At 42.2% G+C, this 19,859-nt stretch overlaps 1 protein-coding gene across 3 annotated transcripts in view; it reads right to left on the minus strand.

Moving 5' to 3' along the window:
* Positions 1-19,859, minus strand: part of CNNM2 (cyclin and CBS domain divalent metal cation transport mediator 2) — a 165,700-nt gene that overhangs the window by 28,733 nt on the left and 117,108 nt on the right. For all 3 annotated transcript variants that reach the window (XR_001826070.2, XM_017531078.2, XM_017531075.2), the window contains exon 2: positions 777-920. Coding sequence is in view for 2 of the 3 variants with exons in the window: in XM_017531078.2 (XP_017386567.1) it covers positions 777-920 (144 nt within the window). In the remaining variant the exon portion in view is untranslated. The remainder of the gene's footprint in view (positions 1-776; positions 921-19,859) is intronic.

Genomic DNA, 19,859 nt, shown 5'->3' on the forward strand with positions numbered 1-19,859 from the left:
GCAAATCTCACCTCCACCCCTCACCCAGGAGTTCTGAAACAAAAAAGTATTATTGTCATCCATCAGTTTAATAAATTCCACTGTTTTTTTTTTTTTGAAACAGAGTCTCACTCTGGTGCCAAGGCTGGAGTGCAGTGGCGCAATCTTGGCTCACTGTAACCTCTGTCTCCCGGGTTCAAGTGGTTCTACTGCCTCAGCCTCCCGAGTTGCTGGAATTACAGGTGCGCACCACTACGCCCAGCTAATTTTGCATCTTTAGTAGAGACAAGGTTTCACCATGTTGGCCACAGTGGTCTTGAATTCCTGACCTCAGGTGATTTGCCTGCCTCAGCCTTCCAAAGTGCTGGGATTACAGGTGTGAGCTACTGTGCCTGGCCTATCGTTCGCTTTATAGAGTACTTGAATTATGAAAAGTACAAACACAAGTTTATCTGAAAACAATTTACCTGGTTGTATAATATGAAATTTCAGTTGAGAACTATTTTTCCAAACATATATGAAATAAAATTTAAAACCAACAGCAGTTTTCTGTTTAGGGCAAGTAATGCCCTCATCAGTGGTTAGAAGCCAGCTGCCTTTTCAGAAGAATGCTGTTGCACTGCACGGTCTGCTCCTTCTGATCAAGAGACTGGAATACACCGACAGATCGTGCATGGCCTACACACATAGTGTATCATTATAAACAGAGGCAGCAACTGGAGAAATGTCAGATGACTCACAACACAATTAACAAAAAAACAAAGGTTTCAGAAATACACTGAGACAATGCTACTTACTGTATAAATCTGTTTCATCTAGAATCTCAGATTTGATGATTTCTTCAATCACATCTTCTAAGGTGACAATTCCCAGAACTTCATAAAACGGATCCCCTTCTCCCTCATTGTTTACCCGCTGCACAATAGCCAGGTGAGATTTACCTTTAGAGAAAAGAAAAAGTTCAGGAAGTGACTTTCTGAATTTCCTGAATGACATATTATATGTAACATGGTAAAAACACCAGCAAACACAGATGCGGAATTATCACATCTGTTTCTGCATTTTAAAATGGTATTGAGATATCACAAATAAATGGAAGAACTTCATGAGCCATTAAAAGCCGGAAAGTTATGCCAGAACAGCATCACCCTCCACAAACATTGCGCTGCACCACCGTTCTCTGCTTCCTAATGGTAATGTCTCTTGCTGTGTAACCTTTCAGCAACTGCTACTTTCAGAGAGTGGTTCTCAAAGTGTGATCCTTGGTTCCCTAGGGATTCCCAAGACCCTTACAGGTGGTCCGTGAGGTTCAATTATTTTCATGAGGGTACTAAGATGCTATTGACCATTTTCACTGTGTGGATATTTGAACCAATGGTGCAAAGGCACCTTAGCACAGAAGGAGGTAGTGGGAGGAAGCTGCACTTAGTGATCACTGTTCTCTGTCACAACACATGTGCAGTAAAGGGAAGGAAGTCAGCTTCTCTTAAGAATGTACTTGGCTGAGAGCCATGGCTCACTCCTGTAATCTCAGAGCTTTTGGAGGCCCAGGTAGGAGGACTGCTTGAGCGTACAGATTCAAGACCGGCCTAGGCAACACAGTGAGACCCTGTCTCTACTAAAAACAGAAAAATTAGCTAGAAATGGTGGTACACGCTTATAGTCCCAGCTTCCTGGGAGGCTGAGGTGGGAGGATCCAGGAGTTAAGGCTGCAGTGAGCTACGATGGAGCGGCTGCACTCCAGCCTAGGCAACAAACAGAGCAAGACACTGTCTCAAAAAAAAAAAAAAAAAAAAAAAAAAAAAAAGTTCTTGCTGAAGCAGTCAACATTAATTTCTAAATCCTGACCTGAGTCCATGTCTTTTGATAGTCTGTATGACAGTAGCCTGGGAATTGCCATAAAACATTTCTGTTGAATTCTGAAGTATGGCAGCTGTGCTGAGGAAAGGCACTTTTGTGATTGACTTGCAAGCTGGACTGGCCACCTTTTTGTTGAATGCTGCTTTTACTTGAAAGAATGACTACTAGACAAACTATGGTTATGTAGACTTGGGTATTTGTCAGGCATTTTCTCAAAAAATGAACCTGTCACATCAAGAAAAACAATAGGCAGTCTGTACTACCAATGATAAAATTTGAGCTTTCAATAGAAAATTATAATTTTGGCTGGGCATAGTGGGTCACGCCTACAACCCCAGCACTTTGAAAGGCTGAGGTGGGCAGATCACCTAAGGTCAGGAGTTCTTGACCAGCCTGGCTGACATGGCGAAACCCCATCTCTACTAAAAATACAATAATTAGCTGGATGTGGTGGCATGTGCCTGTAAGTCTAGCTACTCAGGAGGCTGAGGTGGGAGAATCTCTTGAACCTGGGAGGCGGAGATTGCAGTGAGCCGAGACTGTACCACTGCACTCCTGCCTGGACCACAGAGCGATATTTCCTCTTAAAAAGAAGAAGAAAAGGCCTGGCACAGGGATTCACACCTGTAATCCCAGCACTTTGGAAGGCTGAGGTGGGTCCATCACTTGAGGTCAGGAGTTCAAGACCAACCTGGCCAAAATGGTGAAACCCCATGTCTACTAAAAACAAAACAAAACAAAACAAAAACAAAAACAAAAGTTAACCAGGCATAATGGTGCATGCCTATAATCCCAGCTAGGCTGAGGAGGCTGAGGCAGGAGAATCACTTGAACCCAGGAGCCAAGATCACACCATTGCACTCCAGCCTGGGCAACAAGTGAGACTGTCTCAAAAAAAAAGAAAGAAAGAAAGAAAGAAAGAAAAAAATTAAGGCCAGGCGCAGTGGCTCATGCCTGTAAACCCAGCACTTTGGGAAGCCGAGGCGGGTGGATCATGAGGTCAGGAGTTTGAGACCAGCCTGACCAATATGGTGAAACCCCATCTCCACTAAAAATACAAAATTTAGCTGGACGTGGAGGCATGCGCCTCTAGTTCCAGCTACTCAGGAGGCTGAGGCTGAAGAATTGCTTGAACCTGGGAAGTGGAGGTTGCAATGAGCCAAGATCATGCCACTGCACTCTAGCCTGGGTAACAGAGTGAGACTCCATCTCAAAAAAAAAAAAAAAGTTAATTAAAATTTTGAGAGACTTGTAGCCCCCATGAGTGTAACAGCTCTCAACAGTTAAAGATTCTTCTGATGAGACTGCTGGCAATATTAAATGATTTTTGAAAATATATTGAATATCGTAATCGGTCAACGTTTTGAAGATCTATATAACTCAGTGAACCAATTATTTTCCAAGTGACTACGGCAATGATATTACAAAATCATGCACGGGTACACAATCCATTCGGAGTACAAGGTAGAACAATGGATTTTTTTTTTTCCCCTGAGGCGGAGTTTTGCTGTCATTACCCAGGCTGGAGTGCAATGGCGCGATCTCGGCTCACCGCAACCTCCGCCTCCTGGGTTCAAGCAATTATCCTGCCTCAGCCTCCCAAGTAGCTGGGATTACAGGCATGTACCACCATGCTCAGTTTTTGTATTTTTAGTAGAGATGGGGTTTCACCATGTTGACCAGGATGGTCTCGATCTGTTGACCTCATGATCTACCCGCCTCGGCCTCCCAAAGTGCTGGGATTATAGGCGTGAGCCACCACGCCTGGCCTGAACAATGGATTTTTTAAAAATTCTTATTTGGAATAATTTTAGATTTACAGAAAAGTTGCAAAGAGAGTACAGAGAGTTCCTATATATCCTTGACCCAGTTTCCCCCATTGTTAACATCTTACACTACCATGATATAGTTGTCAAAACTAAGAAACTGACATTGGTACATTACTATTGAACTCCAGACTTTACTTGGGTTTCACTGATTCTATTAATGGCCTCTTTGTTTTGTTATCTGGTTCAGAGCACCACACCACTTTTTGTTGTCATGGCTCTTTAGTCTTCTCTGGTCTGTGACAATTTTTTGGTCTTTGCTTTTTATGACATTGACAATATTGAAGGGTGCTGGTCAGGTATCCTGCAGAATGTCCTCTGATTTTTTGGGCTTGTCTGATGTTTTGCCCATGATTAGACTGGGTTATAGGCTTGCTAGTTACATCACATCAGGGGTTATAGGACATCACTGCTGATGTTCACCTTCTTTATCCCTTGGTTAAGGTTGTGTTTCCCAGGTTTCTCCACTGGAAAGTTACTAATTTTCCCCCTTTCCTTAATTCTATTCTTTGAAAGCAATTCACTAAGTCTAGCCCACCCATACAAGGGTGGGAGTTAAGCTCTACTTCCTGGAGTAGGGGAGTATCTACATATATTATTTGGAAGTGGGAGTACCTGCATATTTTATTCAGTATTCTTCTGTAAAGATTTCAGATGAAACGATGTTAATGTAATGGAGTCCAAAAAAGTCCGCTGGTACAGTTTCAGAGTCTACATTGCAGCTAACCTTTAAGAAATTACTACTTACGGAGTTTTGATGTAGTATCAGAGAAGAATACCCATCACTGTCCAAAAAAGCTATTAAAATACTCCTAGCTTTTCCAAATACATACCTGTATGAGGCCAGATTCTCCTGATATACTTCAACTAACACAGTATACTGCACAGGCTGAATGCACAAGACTGAACCAGCTGCCTTCCATTTGGCTTCACTAGATAGACATGCAAAAAGTAAAACAATGGCACTCTTCTACCATTTTTGTTTTAGAAATAATTATCTTCATTAAAAACCACTATATTAGCATGTAATGGATTATTGTCCTTTAATTCAACTGTTTTCAATGTCTCAGTTTTAATTCAAATACAGTAAATATCAAAAGATATAACCCACATAAATAAAAGTTCAAGGATCCTCAATCATTTTTAAGAGTTTCGAGGGATCCTAACCCAAAAAAAGTTTAACCCATTTATGCCAAAGGTTGCAAGTATTTTGTGTGTGAAAAATCAGACCTTGGTAATGACTTTGAGCAGTGGAATAGAAATAACTTCCACAAGCTTAGCGTTCCAATCATGGAACACTAGGCATACATAGGTTAAAGTCTGGTGCTTTTGGGGATGGATCGCTTGAGACCAGGATGGCAAATGAAGAACATGAACTCCTAGGTCAAACAGTTCTGGATTTGAACTCCAGCAGGCCACTCATTAGCTATTACCAGCAGAAGACCATGAGCAAACAATGTAACTTTTCTGAGCTTCAGTCTCATCTCTAAAGTCAGCCTCATAATTGCTACTGCACAGGTTGTTGTGAAGATCAGAGATAATGCTGGTACCCAGCAAAGACACTGCCTGGAATCCACTGGGTAATCACTAAGTGGTAATGCTCATTTTTTAATTAATATTTTTCCTAAATTCTAAGGCACCATCAACTTATCACCAGCTTAGAGGGAAAAAACCCCACAATATTATTAAATGTACACAGTGGTTAGAAGATGCACCTTAGGCAGGGCTCAGCAGCTCATGTCTGTAATCCCAGCCATGGCAGGAGGATTGCTTGAGGCCAGGCATTTGGGGCCAGCCTGGGCAACACAGTGAAAACTCATCTCTATAAAAAATAAAAAATAAAAAAGATGCATTTCAATCTCAGAAAGATCTTTTAAAATATTAAGAGCAGCTGGGCGTGATGACTGACGCCTGTAATCCCAGCACTTTGGGAGGCCGAGGCGGGTGGATCACGAGGTCAGGAGTTCCAGACCAACCTGGTCAACATGGTAAAACCCCATCTCTACTAAAAAATACAAAAATTAGCTGGGCGTGGTGGCGGGCACCTGTAATCCCAGCTACTCAGGAGGCTGGGGCAGGAGAATCGCTTGAATCTGGGAGGTGGAGGTTGCAGTGAGCCAAGATTGTCCCATTGCACTCCAGCCCGGGTGACAGAGCAAGACTCCGTCTCAAAAAAACAAAACAAAACAAAACAAAACAAAAGTAAGAGCATCTCTCAAACAATGTTGGTTTTCCCAGTCCAAAGTGTGCAGAGTACCTAAAATATATCCATAAATGAAGCCAAAGTAGGCATAATCTGGAAACTTCATAATCAGCTAATTTTTGTATAATTTATGTTTAATAACAGTGTTTTCTTGGTGGGAGTGTGTGTGCAAGAGCTTTAAATAAGGTTTAGTTAACACTAAGTTGGGTGAGTTCACCCAGACACAGCCAACCACATTATTCTCTGAGGGCAGCATCTGATCAAGTTCCCAGCACTTATGTAGACACTGGTTTTGGCCCTGTGGATCTGTTGGCCCTTTATTAACTTGGCAGTCTAAGTTAGCTTCTGCTCTGCCTCAGAGCCCCTTCTAGGCAGCCGTGTCTACAAGCCTAGAAGTTTAGATTGTTAGACAATTAGGCGTCTGACAATTTTCAACCCTAGCATGCTCACGTTCAAAGAATGAAAATATTTTGGGCAGAGGAGATGAGGAAGGAAACTTATCAGCAATGGATATAAACACTGCATCAGGTCAAGTCAATTCTCATCTCGTTCACTTGGTCTGGTAGGTTTCTCACATCTGCTTTCCCAAGGACCCAACATAAGCAGTTAAAAATTCTTGGTGAATGCTGTCTGTCGAAAGTTAAATTCTTTTGCTATTCCCAGCTTGTGATCATTTAAAAGGAATTTTCCAAAGCAAGGTCTAATATTAGACTCAAAATGAAGTTTCCATTCCACTGAGGCGCTATTCTCACCAAAGTAACTACCGTATAATCAGATTGTCTTGGAGCAACTCGTTTAAATGCAGATGGACATACTTGAAATACCAGCTCAATAGCACTGACAGATTTGGCTGCAAAGGGCCTTACTCTAGGAGAAATTATTTCTGTGAATTAGGCTTCTTAGACTGAAAATTAAGTTGTCCTCCAAGTTCACTTGTTTCAAGGCTGAAAATTCTGCATTTGCCCCAGGGCCACATTCTTTTAGCTCTGGAATTCCTGGTGAGAAGTCCTGTTTTCTGAAACTTCTTCCCTGTGCACAGCACAAAGGAAAAACAATGACACCTCCCTCTCCTTTACTCAGGCTTTTGGAGAACAGTGATTCTATGCACCTTTCCACTTAACCATTCACTACAGGGACTTTAGTTCTTGTCAAGGCATCAATCAAAAGGAAAATGTAAACAACCTTTTTTTTTTTTTTTTTTTTTTTCAGGGTCTCACTCCCTGGGCTGGAGTGCAGTGGCGTGATCACAGCCCACTGCAGCCTTGAACTTCTGGTCTCAAGTGATCCTCCCACCTCAACCTCCTGAGTAGCTAGGACTACAGGCGCACACCACCATGCCCAACTAATTTTTAAATTTTTTGTTGAGACAAGGTCTTGGTATATTGCTCAGGCTAGTCTAGAACTCTTGGCCTCAAGTGATCCACATGGGCCTCCCAAATAAATAACTTTTCAATACATAAATTTTCAAAACTGAGCTCAAATAGGACTTTTCTTAACTTGAGCACTGGAGAAATTAAGTCAAGGTTGAAAGCAGAAAAGCAGCTCTGAGAAAACAAAGAGAAGAATAAACCAAAAACTTAAAAGAAGATGATAAACTGATGGATTCTTAACTTTCAATGAGAAAAGTGAAAATATAGCTGTCAGCAAACTATTTAATTACAGACAAAGCCGGGCGCGGTGGCTCAAGCCTGTAATCCCAGCACTTTGGGAGGCCGAGGCGGGTGGATCACGAGGTCAAGAGATCGAGACCATCCTGGTCAACATGGTGAAACTCCGTCTCTACTAAAACTACAAAAACTTAGCTGGGCATGGTGGCACGTGCCTGTAATCCCAGCTACTCAGGAGGCTGAGGCAGGAGAATTGCCTGAACCCAGGATGCGGAGGTTGCAGTGAGCCGAGATCGCGCCATTGCACTCCAGCCTGGGTAACAAGAGCGAAACTCCGTCTCAAAAAAAAATAAATAAATAAAAATAAAATAATTACAGACAAAAAAATACTAAGACTTTTAAATATGCACAGACTAAATAAACTTCACGAGTGTATTAGATAAAATAAAGCATAAATTGTTGTCATGATCAAGGCTTGGAGAGGGCCCTTTCTGGTAATCTGGAAGAGATCTTGCTGTACACAAGGCAGTTTGAACTGTCCTGATATTTAAATTCCTAGCCCTTCTCCTTTTCTGGTCCTAAGGGAATCTCAACAAGCCTGTTTTCAGAATCCAGGGCTTTATAAATACATCTCTCCTCAAATTCAGAATCATAAGCAAGTTATTATGAAGTAACAGCCTCGATTGTCCATCTTTCTATAACCACTATGTGCTCAGGGCAGGCCACTGGCACAGGTGAAATTACAAAAACCATGTCTGCACTGGGAGATTGACTAAGCAACTGAAATAATCTATACAAGGTAGAATTGGGATCAAATTTCTACTTCTGCCTCCTTCCACCACTCCACAAATTAAAGTTTATTATTTGCATATTCTCTCTGAATTGGTAAACCAGCCCAGAATGGTAGTGGATTACCACATTTGCATCTTTTAACCTTATCACACTTCCAGGCTCAAATTTTTAATGATAGATACCATTTGTATTTTGATGGTAGTTAACTGTTTCTATTATGATTAAGCCGACACGGCACCTATAACAGCTGGATGAAATATGGACTTGTTTGCTTTCAGACAACATTGATGTCAATGAAGTGAAAAGGAACTAGGCAGACTAACTGGAATAACTAAGGAAGAAAGTCGATGGAGTGGATATAGCAGAAGAGAGTTGGGAACAACTTGATAGAGTTGTACTAATGAAAAGTGACAGATAGTAGTCAAGAAGTCCCAATAATGCAGGCACAAGGCCAACCGAGCCTGTGGGATCCTAAAATGCCACTCACACAGCAGGAAGAAAACAGAGACCCAGTCATGAGAAACTCAAGCCAAACGTCTTACATTCGCCATGACATCTGTGTTGCAGAGCTCCGGGGGCACTGTTAGCACAGAGTGCAATGCTTCATGTTTCCCTCAAGTTGTGAGATGCTGTGGCCTCCTTACTAAACCAAGGAGAAGGCAAATGAAGCATTGGATATGCTTTTGTTTTTAAATTTCTGATCTACTGGCATAAAATTATAATAATTCAATAAATGGGAATTAAAATTCCAAAGAGGGAGTTCTATAGAACTAGCGACACAAGAGGCAAAAGCTCTCCAAGTCAGAATTTAGGTCCCATGTCACAAAAAATGACATATTTTAATGGCTATACTTACGATCTCCAGAGGAAGCCAATTTGCGTATTGGTAGTCAAGGAAGTCAATACACTTTAAGTATAATTACAATTGGATTGAGTCAGATTTACAAAAAGTGAACAAACTGATCAAGTGAGAGAGTGTCTATGAACATAAAATAAAATCCGGGCTATGAATGAACAATGAACTACAGTTGCACAAATTCATTTGTTTGTTCCATAAATGTCTGCTAACCGCCTACTATGTGCCAGGCCTATACCACAAAGACCAAAACACAGCACTGACTCTCAAGAGGCATCTGAGCAGGAGAGATGGGCACTAGGGAAGCGGACTCTGGGGAAACTAATAGAAGAATAGACCCTGAAGTGAAAAGGCATGTCGGGCTGTGTTAATGTACTGTGGAGAACAAACCAGTAGGGGCAGGATGACATTTAACACAGGATGGCACAGGAAAGGCGGCCTAACTAGGGGACCCTTGAGCAAAGCTGAAGCACAGGAAGCCAACCTGAGGCAGGGTGTTTTCAGGTAAGAGAACTGTCGGAAGGCCCTGAAAAGGGAGGGGCTTGATGCGCTGTGGTGGGTGGGGAGCCAGGAGGCCACCAAGGGCTAGAAGCGAGTGAGCAGGAGGGTGAGGGCAAAGGTGAGCTGTATGGGGTGGGGCGTGGGCCATGTAACCATCGAAAAGGCTTTAGCTCTCACTCTGAGACAGCAGGTCACTGGAAGGATCTGGCAGAAGAGTGACATATCTGCATTGTTTTAAGAGTCCATCTGGCTGCAGAGAAAGTCCGGCAGCAGGTGGGAGGAGAATGGCCCTGAGGCAGGGCTGAGGAAGTTACCAGTGAGCCAAGCGAGCGAGAACAGTGGCTTGGGCCTGGTGGCAACAGTGTGGGTGACAAGAAGTACTTGCATTCTGGATAGACAGTGTTTTAGAAAGAGCCAGCAGGATTTACTTATGGACTGGATAGGGGGCGCAGGAGAATGAGAGGAGTCGGGCTGACTCTACCACTTTATGGCTTGAGCAATGAGAGGAATGGAGCTGCTGATCCCGGCGGAGGACGGTGTGTGGCATCAGTCTAGAAGGCAGAATGCAGCTCAGTTTTGGACAGGGTAAGTTTGACATCCTAGTAGGAATGTCAAATAGATAGACACACAAGTCTAGAATTTAAGTGAGAAAGAGAGAGAGACATGTAAGCTACAGATAAAAACTGGGTGAGTACAGATGGTAGCAGAGCCAGAAACCCACCGAGATAACCTAGGCTGTGGAGGAGGGAAGGGCCAGCACTGAGTGTGGGATGCCCCAGTTTCCTGGGTAAGGAGGCTGAGATAGAACCAAAGAGAGACTGAGAAAGAAGGGCCAGCAGGAAGGGGAGGGGAGAATAAAGGAAATGGGGATTTTGGAAGCCACATTAAAAAACAAAAAATAAAAACTGTTCCAATAAGCAGAGAGCAGTGAAAAATATCAAATGCAGCCAAAAGGTCATGAAAGCTGATTTTGACGACAGAAGATGCTGTCAATAAAGACTATGGTGGAGGAAGGGCCACAGTGTAAGTGACATGCTGAAGACCCCAGAGTCTCTGGCCATTGTGCTTTCCACTCAAGCCCTTCTGGCTTCTAACAGGGAGGCCCAAACTGGTCCGCTTATGCCAAATAGCTTTTATCAAAGAGAAAAGGTCTGTCATTAGGACAGTTTGTCCTCTCCAAAATAACATTTCCCTCTTTAAGTCCCTAGATCTGAACATGCCACCTAGGCTTTTAAAACTCTGAAATCATCTGTATCTTTTCTCTTTTTCCTCCTTTTCAATGAATGAATGAATTAATACACATACACATACAGTCAGCTGCTTAAGATGCACAGCTCAGTGAAACTTGACATTTATGTACTGGAAAACTACCACCAGGAAGTGGGAGTCAGGGTGTTGACAATGGCTACAGGGATGGGTGAGGCAGGAGATGGGGTTGGAAAGAGGAACAGGGAATAGGTAATGGAGCGGAAAGAGGAGGGGCTAAGTAGGTTCAGCAGACTTCCATTTCCAATGGGACCACCCTCCATGTGGCCCCTTCTGTAGGGTTTCCTTTCCTGCCCCCTCCCTTTATTGACAGCAGGTCCCTGAAGGGTAGACAGATCACATGCTGATCCAGCAACAGAGCACGTTGTGATAACTGAGTGGCAGCACAACTTCAGAATAAGGGAAGCGGTTCTCCTTCCGTATTTAGATATATCTGGAATCTTGGTTCTGGTCTGGGTCTTGTATTTTACAAGAGGCAAAATGAGGAGAGATGCCATACCATAATACAAACTAGTCAGAAGCCAGAGATGTTTAGCTGGAAGAGACACCTGGGCAGGAATGAGACTGACAGCAGCCTTCAAATATCTGAAACGAAATCAGTCAGCTCCATGCCTCCTCACCCCACAGCTTGTTACCTGCACACCCGTAGCTCAGTGTGCTACAAAGGAGTTCTTCAAGATTAGACCATCAGCTCCGGATCAACTCTGGATCCACCTTTGTGTTAGTCCTCAGCCCCTGCCAAGTCTAGCACAACAGCTAGCACTCCAGTCTATTCTCTACTCCTGCACTCACAAAGAAGACTTATTCACCATAACATAACCACAGCATTCCATCACGCACAGAGCTCACTTCCTATCAGCTGCTGAATTGAGAAAATGTTCCTAGAGCAGGGCTCAAAGGTATCACCATGCTGCAACTTCCACTCTCCCCTTCTTAAGCTTTGTCCACCCAGTCACACAACTTGACTTTTCCCAGTCAGGTCCTCCATGGCCCTACACTCCCCTTCCTCTGCTTGAGCCCTTTTAATCCTTTGTAATGTGGCTCTTCATGTTTAAGTCCACACATAATGTCACCCATACCAGGAAGCCTGCTCTATTCCCAAAGGTAGAAATTATCTTTCATATTTTTCAGCTCCTATAGCATCATCTGAGTTTCTCTTAAGGCCTTTTTTTTTTTTTTTTTTTTGAGATGGAGTCTTACTTCTGTTAACCAGGCTGCAACCTCTGCCTTCCAGGTTCAAGTGATTCTCCTGCCTCAGGCTCCCAAGTAGCTGAGATTACAGGTGTGCACCACCACACCTAGCTAATTTTTGTATTTTTAGTAGATACGGTGTTTCACTATGTTGGCCAGGGTGGTCTTGAACTCCTGACCTTAGGTAATCCACCCTCCTTGGCCTCCCAGAGTGCTGGGATTACAGGCGTGAGCCACCACGTCTGGCCGCATCTCTTTCTTATACTAAGTTTGTGATGTTTTCCATGCTAGACTGGAAGCTCCTTGTTTCTCACCTTTCTCCCAGAGCACCCAGCTTGATGCCACCCTCGATAAACAGCAGGTGGTGGGAAGGGGTCGGCCCCCACAGTGTCCCAGCCCCTCACTCACTGCCCTAACACAACCCACTGGGGCTGCCCTGCCACAGCTGCACCATACCTGGTCTCTGGGAGTGCCTGGGGCTCTCTACCCACATTACTTTTAATAGTATTTTAGGTAGGTGCTTTCCCTATTCATTTCCCTCTCAATTCAAAAGCGGCAAAACCCAAAGAAAAATAAACCCTGAATTACAAGCCAGATGACACAAACACGTAAAGCCATTCTCTCACAAATTTTTGTGATGAATACATGGATGAATGCTAATATGTGCCTTCCAAGTCTTCTGACTACTATGGCAATCAATCTAGTATTAGAGGCTGCGTGCAGTGGCTCACACCTGTAATCCCAGCACTTTGGGAGGCTGAGGCGGGTAGATCACCTGAGGTTAGGAGTTTGAGATCATCCAGGCCAAAAGGGCAAAATTTCATCTCCACTAAAAATACAAAAATTAGCTGGGCATGGTGGTGCATTCCTGTAGTCCCAGCTACTTCGGAGGCTGAGGCAGGAGAATTGCTTGAACTTGGGAGGTAGAGGCTCCAGTGAGCCAAGATCGTGCCATGCACTCCAGTCTGGTTCACAGAGCGAGAATCCATCTCAAGAAAAAAAAAATCTAGTATTAGAACATGAGCTATAATCGAACCTGCTTAAGGAAAAGTAATACAATTTCATTTAGGAAACTATCACCTAGCTATTTCTGTACTGTTGAAAGCTAAAATAAAAATAAAAACAAACTTGGTGTATCTTTTTTTAAAGTACTTATTTTACCTTACCATCCCCACCAGAGCTAAGTGCATTTTTTCCAATTGAATTTTCCCACCATAAAATACACTAGAAAAATGTGAGACAGATCTTAAAATAGTCCTATATAAACAATACATGAGTATATATATATAGAAGCACTTGCTGTATATAGAAGCCACTGGTTTTAAATGATAACTGTTGCTATTCTGGGAGACAAAAGCCTCCTTTTACTACTTCCAAAAATTCCAAAGTCTGACCCATAAGTGGCTGGCCCAGACCTTGCTAGCAGGACAGCTCCTTCAGTCCAGCCATGAACATCCTCACTCCTGGTTAGGCCTGAACTAATGTGTCTGCCAGTAAGCCTGATTGGTGGAATATGGAATCATGGTTCCTTTAAAAAAATCTAACATTTTTTGGTGAGGATAGAGGCTTATTTGCTACAGGGCCCTCTCCTGGACAGAACCCTGAATTTATCTACTAGTGTAAATGACAGCAGCTGTCAGGGGACAGTGTTGCTGCTGCCCTTTGGCCACCTGAACAACTGACAGTAGGGGGTACCACTCAGTGAGGTGATCAGCCTCTAAAAGATATTTTTTAAAACCAGCAGAACCAAAGTGGACAAGTCCCCTCCATTAGTGGCTGAACAGTCTTGGGCACAGTGCATGCAGCAGCTAGGAGTGTTACTGGTTGAGTTTCACTTCTCCGTAAAAATCTCCATGCAGTAAGACCAGGAATATTATACACTGGAAAAAAACTAATCCAGGTGGTTCTCAGATTTTACAGTTTTATCAATGGAGATTTGGGAAAGGTATGAACACCCTCAAGGACATCAACATTTACACGCTAGGAAAGTTCCTGAAATTCACAAAACTGTAGGCCGGGTGCAGTGACTCAACGCCTGTAATCCCAGCACTTTGGGAGGCCAAGGTGGGCGGATCACTTAAGGTCAGGATTTCAAGACCAGCCTGGCCAACATGGTGAAACCCTGTCTCTACTAAAAATACAAAAATCAGCTGGGTATGGTGGCACACACCTGTAATCTCAGCTACTCGGAGGGCTGAGGCAGTAGAATCACTTGAACCCAGGAGGTGGAGGTTGTAGTGAGCCAAGATTGTACCACTGCACTCCAGCCTGGGCAACAGAATCAAGATCTGTTACAACAAAAGAAAAAAACCTGCCTGACACACTGTAGGCATGCAGACCCAGATATTTACTGAGTGGGTGGATCTACAAATCACATTTATCTCAACATTTTGAACATATTTTATTTTCAATATATACAATGTTCTGAGCCAAAAAGATATTTTATATTTGCCCTAAAACTGCCTTCTCCATATTTCTAGAGGTTTTCTTTGGACTTATACTTTATGTTTATGTCTGGCATTACCTTTGAGGCTATGCTATCTATCTCAGTCATTATTACAGAGAGAAGACTCCATCTTCTTACACTATGCACAATATTTCATCTAATAATTTGACCCTGATTTTTACAAAACCTTTTTATATTAAACACTATACTTAACTGTTATCATCAATTTTCCCAGTGTATGCTTTCTTCCACTCAAATACATACTGAGTAGCCAGACATGGTGGTGTGCCTCTGTAGTCCCAGCTACTTGGGAGGCTGAGGGTGGAGGATCACTTTAGCCTACGAGTTCAAGTTTGGCCTGGGTAACATAGTGAGGCCCCCCCTATAAAAATGTATTATATATTATATTAAAATAAAATATATATACTTATTACATAATACCATATAATAAGTATATATAATTGTCAGCACAGGGCTAAATATATACACATGTCTACTTTTTTGCTGGAGTACAATGGCAAAATCTTGGCTCACTGCAACCTCCGTCTCCCGGGTTCAAGTGATTCCCTTGCCTCAGCCTCCTGAGTAGCTGGGACTACAAGCACGCACCACCACACCTGGCTAGTATTTTGGTAGAGATGGGGTGTCACCATGTTGGCCAGGATGGTCTCGATCTCCTGACCTCGTGATCCTCTCGCCTCAGCCTCCCAAAGTGCTGGGATCACAGGCGTGAGCCACCGCACCTGGCTTAAATGTCTACTTCTTTAAGAAAATGATTTAAAAGATCAATTAGAAATTATTTGATTTTTTTTTTTGCTATTACAAAATAGAGCATTTTAATTTTGAAATGATTGTATATTCCCATGCAGTTATAAGAAACAAGAGAAAGATCCTGTGGATTTTGCCCAAGATTCCATGTACCCAGTTCCCCCGATGGTAACATCTTGCACAACTACAGCACAGTGTCACAACCAGGATATGAGCATTGACAGGCCATGGCACAGGACACATCTACATCTACAATGACCTCCCCATTGCCCTTTCATAGCCATAACCCCAAACTAATCATTTTAATAGTTTCCTCGGTAAGGCCGGGCGCGGTGGCTCAAGCCTGTAATCCCAGCACTTTGGGAGGCCGAGGCGGGTGGATCACGAGGTCAAGAGATCGAGACCATCCTGGTCAACATGGTGAAACCCCGTCTCTACTTCAAATACAAAAAATTAGCTGGGCATGGTGGTGCATGCCTGTAATCCCAGCTACTCAGGAGGCTGAGGCAGGAGAATTGCCTGAACCCAGGAGGCGGAGGTTGCGGTGAGCCGAGATCGTGCCATTGCACTCTAGCCTGGGTAACAAGAGTGAAACTCCGTCTAAAAAAAAAAAAAAAAATAGTTTCCTCGGTAAAATAAGAGCTTAGTTTTCTATTGACAGTGGCCCTTATGCTTTAGTGTTTAAGTTTAAACAAATATTTAAAAAGCTCACAAAATGGCTATCAATAGAAAAACATTTTTCATTAACAAAAACTTGTTTTACATGCAATGTTTAAAAACCCAAGAGTTGGTCTAATCCTAAGACTAGCCAACCATGCTTCCCTGGGTGAAGTATACAGCAGGTAGTTATATAACTAAGAGAGAAACGTTTTTTAGAGAGTAGCAGAGACCCTAGCCTTGATTTAATAAATGCCTGCAGAGACACATCTGTGGCAGGATGATTTTCCAGGCAGTTGCTCTTTGTCTTCTACTAATATGTAGATAGATTTAACAGTGTCTGGTAATTCAATTAAACATGCTGTTGTGAAGAGATTTTGCAGATGCAAATGAAGTCCCTAATGGGACTTCAGGGGTTGACTTTAAGTCAGGGAGGTTACTGTTAGTTAGTAGACGTGACTTAATCAGTTGGAAAGCCTTAAAAGCAGGGCAAAGATTTTCTGAAGGAAAGAAGAAATTCCTCCCATAGAAAACAACTTCAGACTGTGCCTCTGGGGTTCCAGCCTGCTTGTTATCTTCTCTTCCTAATGACCTGTCCTATCAATTTGGGCTTTCTTAAACAGCCTCCACAATACATAAGCCAGATCCTTATAATAAACCCCTTGATGAAAGAGTGTGTGAGTATGTGAGTGTCCCCTATTGGTTGTGTTTCTTTGGTTGGACCCTGACTGATAGACTCCGGATCCATACTACAAAGAGATTAATAGAAAGCAGATACCAAAAGACACCTAGAATTAAACTAATTTATCATTACCCGAACCCAATACAACAAATGACTGATTTATATAGGAAGACAAACTAATATGTGTGCACTACGCCAGAGAATCCGCTCCATGAATTTCCTGGTGACACAGCAGACAAAGCAAGTAAAGCAACCCTTCAAAACAAACAAAAAAAATAACCTCAAGTATTTAAAAGACAAGAAGCTAAGTCATTTACTTCTGTCCATCCAAGTGGATGGTCCTATCAAAGCCAGCCCTCCAGCCCTCTCTCCTAAGTTAGGATTCCAGGCAATAAACAATGGATGGGCTCACATTCCCACCACCACCCACTTCTTTTCTCTTTCACTTGTTCTTCAGTCTTGCTGCCAGATACTTTAGCCAGAAACCCAAAGTGAGGCAATTAATAGAAAATTCCAGTCATTATGTGACTTACTTAATGGCTCATCCAAATGATTTGTGAGAAAATCTCATGAACCAACAGAACAGAGACTGAAGAGTTTTTTCCATTATTTCTCTGAGTATTTAAAGACTTGGATTTTCCCATCTTTTGGAGAAATATTTTTTTATAAATAGTGAGGCACGCCGGGCATCTCCACTTCATCTTTTTTGGTGGTCTGTAACACTCACTGTACTCTCACTGGAATGTTTTCCTAGTAAACGATCGGCAATGGAAAACATGGCTAAGACAAAAGATGGCTTTCAGGCTGAGATGATGGGAACCTTCTCATGTTCCCCAAGAGACAGGTAGTTCAGTTCTTCTATAGAACGAAGGCGTTTATTTTAGAACCAATGAGACTATTTCTGTCTTTCCTTTAGGTCTGTAGCCTTTATAAGAATGATAAATGAGGACTGACTAGACTACTTAGTACTCCATTTAGTAGTAGTCCAATATATCTAATAATAGTAGTTTTTTTATTTTTTGAGACAGGGTCCCACTATGTTGCCCAGACTGGTCTCGAATTCCTGGACTCAAGTGATCTTTCCACCTCAGCCTCTCAAAGTGCTGGGATTATAGACATGAGCCACCATGCCCGGCCAATAGTAGGAGATTTTTAAAAGAGATCTGTACTTCTGCTGCTAAGACCAAATGTTAACGCTTTGGTTTTATGATTTATTTTTCTGTTCTATTATTAGGTTTTAGTTTTTAGACCAATAATCATTTAGAACTTTGTTTTGTGGTCCAAACTTCTTGATTTCAACTAATTTCTTGCCTGATTTCTACAACACAAGTAAACAAGATCAGTAATTACACAAAAGTCACACATAAAAATGTGGTCCTGTTTTCATAGCCACGGAACAAAAATTATCTAAGCCCAGACAATGTGCTATTTTAAATAACACTGTAGATTAAACCACACCGGACACATTTGCTGCAGTCACAGGCATTTTAAGGAAAGGAATGAGGTGTGTTTTTAAACCTGCTTGATGGGGAAACTAACGTTTTCTTTTCTTTTTTTTAAACAAGAAAGATCTTAACCCCTTTTCTCACTCAAGTCTCTCTCTTCTTTTAAGGAAGTCCTTCTTGATGACCTCAATTTGGAAAGAGATAGAATTGCTATTATATATTATTATACAGTTAATATAAGTTAATAGTAAACATATATATTACATAATTAATAAATATGTGATATAAGGGGAAAAAGCTATCAAAATTATCCCCTCCTTCCCCCAAAAAAATCACTAGATATTAGAATTAGAAGGAAAATTAACCTAGATAAATTTTATCCAATGTATTATCTTCTGCAAATTTTGTGCTTATGATAAACTTAAAAAAAAATGAAATAGTAAAAATATTTAAAGGTCTTCCTCACTGTCCTAAAATCCTAGCATTCTACTCTTTTGTTTCCTGTCCCCAGAAACTTCAAGCACTTCATCTTCATTACAGAGGAGAAAAAAGATGCAAACAACTTTTATTTAAATAAATGAATAAATAAATATTTATTTATTTATTTATTTGTGATGAAGTCTCGCTCTGTCACCAAGGCTGGAGTGCACCGGCACAATCTCAGCTCACTTCAACCTCCACCTCCCGGGTTCAAGCGATTCTCCTGCCTCAGCCTCCAGAGCAGCTGGGACTACAGGCGCCTGCCACCATACCTGGCTAATATTTTGTATTTTTAGCAGACACGGTTTCACAGTGTTAGCCAGGATGGTCTCAATCTCCTGCCTCGTGATCCGCCTGCCTCAGCCTCCCAAAGTGCTGGGATTATAGGGGTAAGCCACCATGCCCGGCGCAAAAAATTTTTAAAACTGAATGTTCTCTATTATAGAGTCCTTCACAATTCCTACTCACCATTCCCATTATCTACCTTCCCCCAATAGCTCTTAAAAATGTGTAGAAGACGGCCGGGTATGGTGGCTAAGGCCTGTAATCCCAGCACTTTGGGAGGCTGAGGTGGGTGGATCACGAGGTGAGGAGTTTAAGACCAGCCTGACCAACATGGTGAAACCTTGTCTCTCCCAAAAATACAAAAATTAACCAGGCATGGTGACATGTACCTCTAATCTCAGCTACTCAGGAGGCAGTGAGCCAGGATCGCACCACTCTACTCCAGCCTGGGTGAGACAGCAAGACTCTGTCTCAAAAAAAAAAAAAAAAAAGAATTGTAGAAGCCAAAAATTAGTTTTTCTATTTTTCTTTTTTTGGACAGGGTCTCACTCTGTCACTCAGGCTAGAGTACAGTGGCACATAGCTTACTACAACCTCCACCTCCCAGGTTCAAGAGATTCTCCTGCCTCAGTCTCACAAGTAGCTGGGATTACAGGCATGTGCCACCATATCCGGCTATCTTTTATAGAGATGGGGTTTCAACATGTTGCCCCAGCGGTCTCAAACTCTTGGGCTCAAACAATCCATCCACCTCAGCCTCCTAAAGTGTTGGGATTACAGACATGAGCCACCACACTCAGCTAAATTTTTATATTTCTATAAGAAAAACGTCACCACCTAACATCCATGAGAGGAGCCTTGTTAAGTAAATTCTACTACATCCACACTAGAATGCTATGTAGCTAGCATGAATGTAGGAGGATTCTATCCAAAATAGAATGCTATGCAGCTATTTAAAAAAAAAAAAAAAAAAATTTAGAGTTACATAAATTGTAATGAAAAGTTACTCTAAAGT

Source organism: Cebus imitator, unplaced genomic scaffold (genome assembly GCF_001604975.1).
Source record: "Cebus imitator isolate Cc_AM_T3 unplaced genomic scaffold, Cebus_imitator-1.0 Scaffold71, whole genome shotgun sequence".
Taxonomy (NCBI): Eukaryota; Metazoa; Chordata; class Mammalia; order Primates; family Cebidae; genus Cebus; species Cebus imitator.